Genomic DNA, 9,385 nt, shown 5'->3' on the forward strand with positions numbered 1-9,385 from the left:
AAAGCTAATTTGTGGTGGCTGACAAATCCAGGCTGTGCTGTTACCATGCATATAATGACATAAAAGGCTGAAAGGTAAGGAGAAAAAAAACAGAGACAAACACGTGTAATACTTCAGATGTGGTTGACAGGCAGAACATATCCAAACAAAGAGATGAAGAGAAGGATACATCTAAGCTCAGACAGATGCACAAAGTGAGCTGCCTTGGTGGAGAACATGAGAGATCCTGTGATGGGGATTAAAGCAGACAAGAAGGTAGGTTGACAGGTGATGGGAGCGGTGCGTGCTGGAGAGGGGGACGTGCATTTAAAATAGTCCTGGATGTAATTAAAGATACAGCTAGATAGCACAGAGGGAGGCAGAAAGAAGAGGAGCCTGCTATGGGAGTGATTTGTCAAAAGAGTGTGGCTGTCATTGGCTGCTCCACTTGTGTGCTCCATCTGGATGTCACATGACCTGCAGACATGGTGACATAGGGAAGAGGAAGCACACATGCACATGCACATTAAGCATAAGAGATTTGTGCACACTACAGCTGCAAACAAATATTTTCACACACAATCCTGGAAGAGTAAAAGGAACCAGAGAGTAAAAGATTCAATTGGATATTAATTGCTCTGAAACTGTGCGTTAATAAATAGTGTAATTCAGGATTTAAAAACACACATTTAAAAACATGTCATTGGAAAACAGCCACAAAAGAGACACATTTCTAATTATCTAACAATGTTTAATGGACTTTTATTTAGTTAGATTAATTAGTTAACAGTATACAATTCAATTCACCGACACACTAGTGTCTTCACAAACATAAAATGGACTGTACAGCAGATGTACTGTATACTGGAGCACTTTAGTGCAGTGGGAAGAAACACATGTCAAGTTTTGAGAATGAGTATATATAAAGTGAGTGTAGTTAGACCCATGTTTCCACAAGGCTGCCAGTGTGTGCGTGTGTGTGTGTGTGTATATGCGTGTGAGTGTGTGTTGAGTGAAGTAATAGAGCTGTTAATGTAACAATGACTTGTATGTGGTTTGGTTTTTCTTTATGTGTATGCTCATGTAAAGACAGTCCGGTCATATCAAACATTTACGACGGGCAGTCGTGACGATCATCAACTTCCGTCTCAAGCGTTGTTCACAGCATCAGGGAGATCCTCCCTCGACTCCTTCCTTCTGGTCCCAAAGGTTTGACACCTGCAGGGAGAGTCAACCAAGGCCCAATGTGTTAAATGAGACAGGACAGAAAAAGTGGAGTTAACAGAGTTTCAGTGGTTTTCCAGCTGTAAGGAACACAAAGTAACAACCACAGAAAGCTTGTATGACAATCCTGACCATATTACATAATTTAGGATGATAAACGAATGATAGACGTTACCCTCTCTTGCATCCCCATCAAAGTGCTAGTATTTTCTTTTACTGTATATTGAACACAATCATAAAGACAGGCTTCAAATTAACATAATTGGTGATAATGTTTATGCAACCGATCTCATTCATCAGAAGAGTCAATAAACTTGAAAGATTGCAATCAATGTACAGTGTATAAGAGAGGTGCACATTTGTACTGAAGTGCAGGGGTTCCCAAAGTGTGGGTCGGGACCCCTTGGGGGGTCGCAAGACACAAATAGGGTGCCATGAGATGTCTTCCAGAACTTTTTTTTAAAGTTATCTGAAAATAGTACATTTTATCAACAAAAGTAGTGGCTAACCTTTAAATAAAACCTTGAAAATGGAAAATCTAATGAGTTTTCTGCCCTTTTAGACTTTTTTATTTGCAACTGCCTTCCCATCTTAGCTCATTTTAACTTACTTTAAATGCAAATCTCAATTTTATTTTTAACATATTTCTAATTTTCCTTTTCTTTTCTGTTTTATTATATGTGTCATTTTAATTGTGCTCTTTTATGCTTGTCTGAATGTTTCCAGTGCTTTTAATTTTCTAATGTAAAGCACATTGAGTTGCCCTCGTGTATGAAATGCACTATACAAATAAAGTTGCCTTGCCTTGCCTTTCTTCTTGCCTTTCTTTTTGCCACATGACTCCTAAGTTTAGAGTTAGTGCACAGTTAATTATCAAAAGCATCAGTAGCAGTAGGTTCATTCATAACAGCACAGGAAACACAGCCACATACTCATATAGGTAGGCTAATTTTCTGCAGACCAGCTAAATTAAGCCACATTAAATCACTTTGAGGGACAGTGGGGGTTGCAAGTCTTAGGCACCTATATTTTGGGGGTCGCAGGCTGAAAGGTTTGGGAACCCCTGCTGTAGTGTACCAGCAATACATTATTCTAAAACTGTATGCTCTCCTATTTTGGAGTTTAAAGTTGTTGTTTTTACCAGAATAAATGCCTATTTAAATTGATCATCAAATCACATAAAACTGTTATGCAAATAAATAAAACAAGTCCAGATCTAAAACCAACCCATCGTTATAGAAACAAAAAAAAAATCAAACATACTTCAGTAAACAACAAACTCAACATTGTAAGATCCTCCTGAACACTTTAAAGCTTTGACAACTTCTTAAGATGTAAAATGTCCCATATACTGTCCTACATGGAGTGGCACCACTTCCACTGTGATAACATCAAACAGAAAGAAACTAGATTCAGAAGAGACTACCACTCTCAGTCAGGGGATGCACCAGCTTGGCATCTTTCAAGGGTCGTCTGAAGGTGATGCTCAGGTCAAACCACATATGTGACCATGTTTTAAACCAGTGGTGTCCAAACTTTTTTCAAAAAGGGCCACATTTGATGTTGTCAGAATACCTCAGGGCCAGTGGCTCCTACTGAGACTTAGGAATCATAAAAGTTATATATGAAATATTTATTTAATAACAATTAATTTTTTTTTTTCTCAATAAAACAGTAACTAGGAAGTCCTCAGTTCTCCAGAAGCCATATAAACATTAGCAAACGTTATCTTCTACTGGAGGAAAATGTTTTTCATTAGGGTCGGGCACTGAGGGAAAAATATTGTATCATTATTTTCCTATGGCAGGATCATGATCTGGATTTCATCACACTTCTTTTTCATGTTGTTTTGAAGACTTTTCTGACCAGTAGACAACATTTTAATAACTAAATAATAATTTTTCTGAGTTCTGAACAATTTTCATGCACCAAATTTTTCCCTTTTCTGTACAATTTCCTAATTTTGATCTTTTCTTGGGTTCTCTTTTGTGTATACTTTTTTTTTTTTTATAAATATATTTATTGAGAAATATGGCAAGTATACAATGACAGATCAACACCGGAAGTCACAAAAGAAAAGTCTTTTGTGTATTCTGAACTTTTAGTGTTCACCAAGACAGGCATGTCCAAAGTACGTCTCAGGGGCCCCGATTGGCCCCCAGGACGTACTATGGACATGCCTGTCTTATACCATTCAACAATCAATGTGTGTACAAACGTATATACATCAGAGCAACCCTGTGCAATAGTATATGCATAAACACATCTGTATAAACATATTCTGTGCAATAGGGCTTTGTGCCCCTTAACACAGCACTCTAACACTCCGGCACTTTACCCCCTACCTTATGCACTTTATACGCTTTCTTCACGTTAATTCTAAAGGTCACTTAATTCCTGGTTTGTCCTGATCACAGTCATACAGCCACCTTGTGTGTTGTTATATGTAGGTCTTTGTAAAGTGATGTTTAGTTGATTTGTTTGGTCTCTACTTGTTGTCTGGTACAATCTGGTACATTTTCATGCCCATGTTCATCAATGTGCACTGTCAAACAAACACTTTTGCAAATGCAAAGGTCCCATCTGCCTCTGTAGTCTGAGCAGCGATTTGTCCTTGTGATAAAGGTGTTTTTAATTTTGATCTTTTTATTGTTTCTGTCAGACAAAGTTATGGGAATTTATGGGAAATAACTGGGAATTGAGGGTAATTTAATAGAAAGATTTATTTGTAAGTAGAACTTTATCAAACAAGAACATGAATGTTGAGTTAAATATTACTCATCCCCCCGACCTAACCCATTCAAAAATGAAGAAAAACACAATCCTAACAAAGTCCCATTCAACATGCAAATAAGCATCTTCCCTCAAGCTTCTCAAGCCTAGCCTCTGCATTTTTGCTAAACCCTTTCAGGCAATGAGCTCTTCCTGGGTCTCGTCAAAATCCTCCATGTCTACTTTCTCAACATCCAACTCCGACTCTTCCTCTTCAGTGTCACTGTCCAGCCTTGTTGAGGATGGCTCTCAGGTTAGCCAGAATACCAACCATTTTTTCCACTCTCACATTTGTGAGCCTGTTGCGGGACCAGTTGCTTTCTGAGGTGGCTGATGATGGTGGGATCTGGAACTGTACTTGCATGAAATCTGGTTGTTTTAGTCAGGATTATGCTAAAATATATTTTCCCCAACTATATTTATGTTCCCTATTAAGAGCCAACCCTCAATTTGGTAAATTCCTGGTTTATTCCTGTTAACTCTCATTGAAAGTTTCCAATTTTGAAAATTCCCAGAATTTTGCAACCCTACACAAACATAGAAACATGTTTTTTTTTTCTTTTTGCTTTGAACTCATTGAATCTGCTTAAAAAGTTTTTGTGACCACAGCAAAAGTGAGTGATGAATTTTTAGTGATGAAAATGTTCTAAAAACACACCTGTAATTATTTCCCTTTGTTGGTCTGCATGCCTTAACAAATAAACACAGTGTTGGCAAACAAAAGTCAAGCATATGTGTTGCTGTTTTCAAAATTGAGAACCAGATCCTCCAGTTAAACCATGAGATCTATGCGTGATTGCCTCAGACCTGAGAATCTTACCTCTCACCAGTCGTAACGTGGGCGGGGTTGGGGCTGACGGTGTCTGGGGGACTCATGTCGATGGCCTGGTGGGGTCGTTGAGCTAGGGGGGGCAGTCAGGGCCAGCTGCTGGCTTCCTGCACGTCGATCTCGGCCGTACTCTAGCGCCCGGGCGTTAGGGGGAACGTATCTTCCTGCCTGACTCCTCCACTCATGGTCAAATGCTGCAGCATCAGCTAGTTTAAGAAGTTACAAACATCTCATGTCACTGCAGCATCATCAAAAAAACTGTCCTTTCATGTCAAGCCACAAAACCTGTTTACCCGTTGAATTTAACCAAATATCTCGTAGTAAAATTCTCTTTACTATTCAAGGTTTAGAGATGAAGGTCAAAAACAGTCATTATCTCTCTGGCAGGATGACTCACTCTCATCAAGGTTAATAAAGTCTTGTCGATCCTCGCGGTCTCCAGTGCGGCGATTTCGTGAACGCTCCATTATATGTGCACGCTCCCCAATGTGGTGGCCAATAGCCAGACGCTCAAGGCCGCTGTCGCTGTCCCTCATAGACTGCCGCGTCTCACGGATCTGAAAGAAAAATAAGTTTACTGTATCAAGCAGGACGTTCTGCACTCTGACTGAACTCAGGCTAAAGTGTTTGTATGAACACAATGATATTTATACTGCACATGATGTATTTATTGTAAATACAGCTACATGGGATCTCGTGTGTTAATGAGGCAAGAACGCCACAGTCACGCCTGGACGGACAAAGCATGACGGCAGCATGTGCAGTCAGGCTTGCTCTCCACATCTACTGAGGTGGATGTAACCAAAACACTCCCAGCATGCACTGTAATCATGTTAACAGCTGTCAGTTAATCTCACCCCTCCAGGGCCTGTTCTTGTTTCACTGGTCTGTTGATAAACTGCAGGAGCCCCTGAGTCTAAGGAGGAGTAGGAGATCACTGTCGAAGAGGAAAACGTCTGACAGTTTGGTGTACCGGTAACTCTATCCTATGGAGAGACAAAAAAAAGAAAGTTATGAGAAGGTAAGATGTGGCACTGTTAGGTTTCATTGATGGCTAATAATGACTTTTTGTTTGTTTAAAACTGGTTCACAGAACTACTTACCATATTTCCCATCATCTCTTCCATCATGCCAAACATATCCATGAACCCTCTTCCCTGCTAAAATAAAATCAATGGAGATATTTTAAATTCTGAGTTCATAAAACATTAGTTGTTGCAGTCACTCAGTCACTCAGTCAGTCAGTCAACTACCCTGCTTTCAAAGCCAAAAGATACATAAACCAGACTTTTTAGTGACGAAGAAACATTCTGTGCAACCACACACTTCAGACAACACACATTCTGTTGGAGCGATGAAAACAAAGACCAACAAAAACTTCAGAACATTTTCTTTACTCATCTTTTCTCACTTAATTTTCTATATCTTTGACCAGACAGTGTACGTATGTTAGGAGCAGGAATCCAAACCTATCTTAAAACTTTGTCTAATCCAAACTTTTACTTAATTTAAATTAGGGATAGACCAATTATCAACCGGGACGATTATCGGCGCCGAAATTTGTCATTCTGACACATATCGGCATCAGCCTTTTTTAAAAATCCAACGGTCGATAAGAGATCAATTTAAGACTGGGTTATTTTGGATCTGATGCAGCCACGCATATCTGTCTGCTATCACTACTCTGTCTCCAGCATTGTCCCACCCACAGCACCATCTGATTGGTTACGCGCAGAGCCACGGCACAGGTAACAGCCAATCAGCCAATGAGAAACTGCAGGGAGAAATGGAACGCAAGCTAGGCTACCGTTTCTGCAGACGGTGTCATTTCAGCCACGTGATTTAGCAAATTTTGAAAGATTACCAACCCGAGCACTCACTTCTGTTTAGATGTACGCTCCACTTGGATTTTTTTCAGCACTTCAATTTGCCACCAGAAAGTCTGTTCATTTTTGCACTATTTACGGCCGCAACACAGAAGTGCTCCTCCGCCTGACTATCAGCTCCAAATATCGGTTATCTACCTCCTTGACTACTAATCATTGGTAACGCATCGTCCCTGAAAAAAACACATTGGTCTGTCTCTAATTTAAATCCATATTCAATGTATTTCATCTTAAATCAGTGTTCTGCTCTTCCAAAGAGGGCAAAGAGACACAAACTCACCATTCCCATCATGCCAAATGGGGCCAGTGTACCAGCCTAGAAGAAAAAGCACACCAGAAAAATGTTCAAAAATGCGACAGATTAACTCGGCGGAAACAAAACACAAAAACAAAATAACATGAGAATAAACTGGAGATACAGCCGGCAGTTACCTGTCTGCGTGGTGCACGATGTGGCTGAATCTGGGGGGCAAGAGCAAAGGGGTCCATGCCAAATGGTCCAAACAGATCCCTCATCTGCTGCCTGTGAGCTGCAAAGGGATCCCTGGAAGAAATCACAATTTACATTCAATCTTTTTTTTGTCTTCTTATGAGTTTTTATTAATTGACTAAGTCTAGAGAGCTGCGTGATTAGACCCTCTGACGTGTGTGTTACAAAAATGATGTTAGGAGAGGGACCCTTGTCAAATGAAAGTACAAGACTTGACAGATCACATGGAAGTGGATGAACTCAGTGCCCTTGGTTTTACAAAACAAACATTCATCTCTTTCAAAGTGAAATACTGCAAACAAAATACCACTTTCCCTTTGCAGGTGTAAGTGTAGATTTGGATCACACATCAGCAGTGTTGCAGTCATTTGTAAATTCATTTGTAAAAGGGTTTTCTGAACATCCTGCGAAAAAGAAATCTAGATTTATTATTTCTTTTTTCTCATGGGAACAGAGGGTGCTCAAGAAATAATGCACAAGAGCTGAAACTGTCAGTGATGTTGCCTCTTTAGAAATGTAATTCATTTCGATGATCAAACAAACCTTGATGACTGAAATGTCAAATTTTTTTTTTGTTTCCACATTTCAAAATTAAGACTTTTCTTTTCACAAGAGAGAGAGAACATCAAAACCTATGAATGATAAGATCTAAACGCCGGTGCAACCGCTGCATGAGGGCAATCCTTCAGATGGGATAACTGGCCACTTAAGCTAATGACTGGTTCCCAAAGTGTGGTATGAATGAACTAAATACATTACATTTCCCACAGCTATCAAAGCAAAATAAATTCACTTTAAGATTTTAAACCAAAGGCATCCCTCCGGTGAGTTGTTATAATGCCAATTTAGATTTGATTCCCAATATTGTGTGTTTACTGACACTACATCCACCACTGAGCATATGTACCCAGATGCTTTCTTGGAGGGTACATGTGATTGTCTTTACCCACAAGTATTATTTATATATATAAAAAATCAGTCTTATAGCATATTAGTTATGGACAATACAATACGGTTGTGGCTCAGTGGGTAGAGTCGGTCGTCTATCAATCGGAAGGTTGGCGGTTCAATCCCAGCTCACATGCCAAAGTGTCCTTGAGCAAGACACTGAACCCCGAATTGCTCCCGCTGTTGTTCAGCGGTGTGTGTATGTGTACGAATGAGATTAGCTAATACTGATGGTGCCTCTGCCATCAGTGAGTGAATGGGTATGAATGGGTGAATGCACTAAGTAGTGTGTAAAGGTGCTTTGAGTAGTTACAGACTAGAAAAGTGCCATATAAGTACAAATCCATTTACCATCTACAAATAATGGCATTTAGAAAAGGAAACCCTGATATACACAAACACATGTACAAGAAAGTGAAACCCTAGTTATGTATATTTTGAGGAGTTTCTAATTTACAGAAAAGCTCTACAAGTCACTGCAACAAAATATGTACAGTAGAAGAATACATTTTACAAGACAAGCCCTGGCTCATTCATTTAATCTGACCATTCATATAATCCGTTCTTTAAATTGTCTTTACTGTCTTGTATATGATCCTGGGACCTTTTTAAATATGTGTTTAAGTTTCAGTGCCGTATTTCCATACATGCATTTTTAAAAACAAAGAGAAAATAGGTGTTAATTGGTGATCCAGGTCCCGCTGTGCCCTGACAGCTCTTTCTGTTATTGTCTATCCAACATGGTGGACCCTTGTAGGCCCCCACAGCTGGCTCAAGTAACGTTGGGTACCTGTTTAAGGCACACTGGAGAGTATAACTTAACACACCATCAGTGCATTTTCCAGCAATTCAGAAATAGTCACAGATAACAGCAGAAAGACAAAACTGAAATAATATGAATACTTACATCATGTAGGGGTCGTCATCAACGTCATTCAAGTACCGAAACATGCTAGGTGATTGAACTCAGCTGGCTGATGCTAGCCAGCTAGCTAGGTAAACAGTCGTGTTTTTCAAGGATAAAACGGGATGACGGAATCAAACTCTCAATAGGTTGAAATGAAGGACCCTTTACTTTCTTCTTCGTCAAAAAAACAAATTACTACTGTGGTTTATCAATGCAACAGACAGCCCAGAGTCTCACTAGGTAGTAAATTCCAGAAACCTGGACCAAACATGAAAACGGAAGTCTTTCCTCTGACAAAGAGAGGCGACACTGTTATCAAGTTAGCATCCGTGCTGAGCGCTACAGCTTCC

At 39.7% G+C, this 9,385-nt stretch overlaps 1 protein-coding gene across 1 annotated transcript; it reads right to left on the minus strand.

Moving 5' to 3' along the window:
- Positions 1-713: 713 nt before the first annotated feature.
- Positions 714-9,385, minus strand: mlf2 (myeloid leukemia factor 2). Its single transcript, XM_034697326.1, has 8 exons — positions 9,036-9,385; positions 7,123-7,234; positions 6,971-7,006; positions 5,908-5,964; positions 5,662-5,790; positions 5,202-5,361; positions 4,796-5,010; positions 714-1,197 (listed from the first exon to the last, which is right to left on the minus strand). The coding sequence occupies exons 1-7, from the start codon at positions 9,077-9,079 to the stop codon at positions 4,799-4,801; spliced, it is 750 nt and encodes a 249-aa protein (XP_034553217.1). The 5' UTR covers positions 9,080-9,385; the 3' UTR covers positions 714-1,197; positions 4,796-4,798.

The sequence above is a fragment of the Notolabrus celidotus genome, chromosome 12 (assembly GCF_009762535.1).
Source record: "Notolabrus celidotus isolate fNotCel1 chromosome 12, fNotCel1.pri, whole genome shotgun sequence".
Classification (NCBI taxonomy): Eukaryota; Metazoa; Chordata; class Actinopteri; order Labriformes; family Labridae; genus Notolabrus; species Notolabrus celidotus.

Excerpts from the sequence above, each read along its gene's own strand:
- mlf2 (XM_034697326.1), bottom strand. The coding sequence starts at position 9,079 with ATGTTTCGGTACTTGAATGACGTTGATGACGACCCCTACATGAT. Across the intron at positions 5,791-5,907 it reads AAGAGATGATGGGAAATATG|GATAGAGTTACCGGTACACC; the intron begins GTAAGTAGTTCT and ends GTCTCTCCATAG. Across the intron at positions 5,011-5,201 it reads CTTTATTAACCTTGATGAGA|CTGATGCTGCAGCATTTGAC; the intron begins GTGAGTCATCCT and ends TTCTTAAACTAG.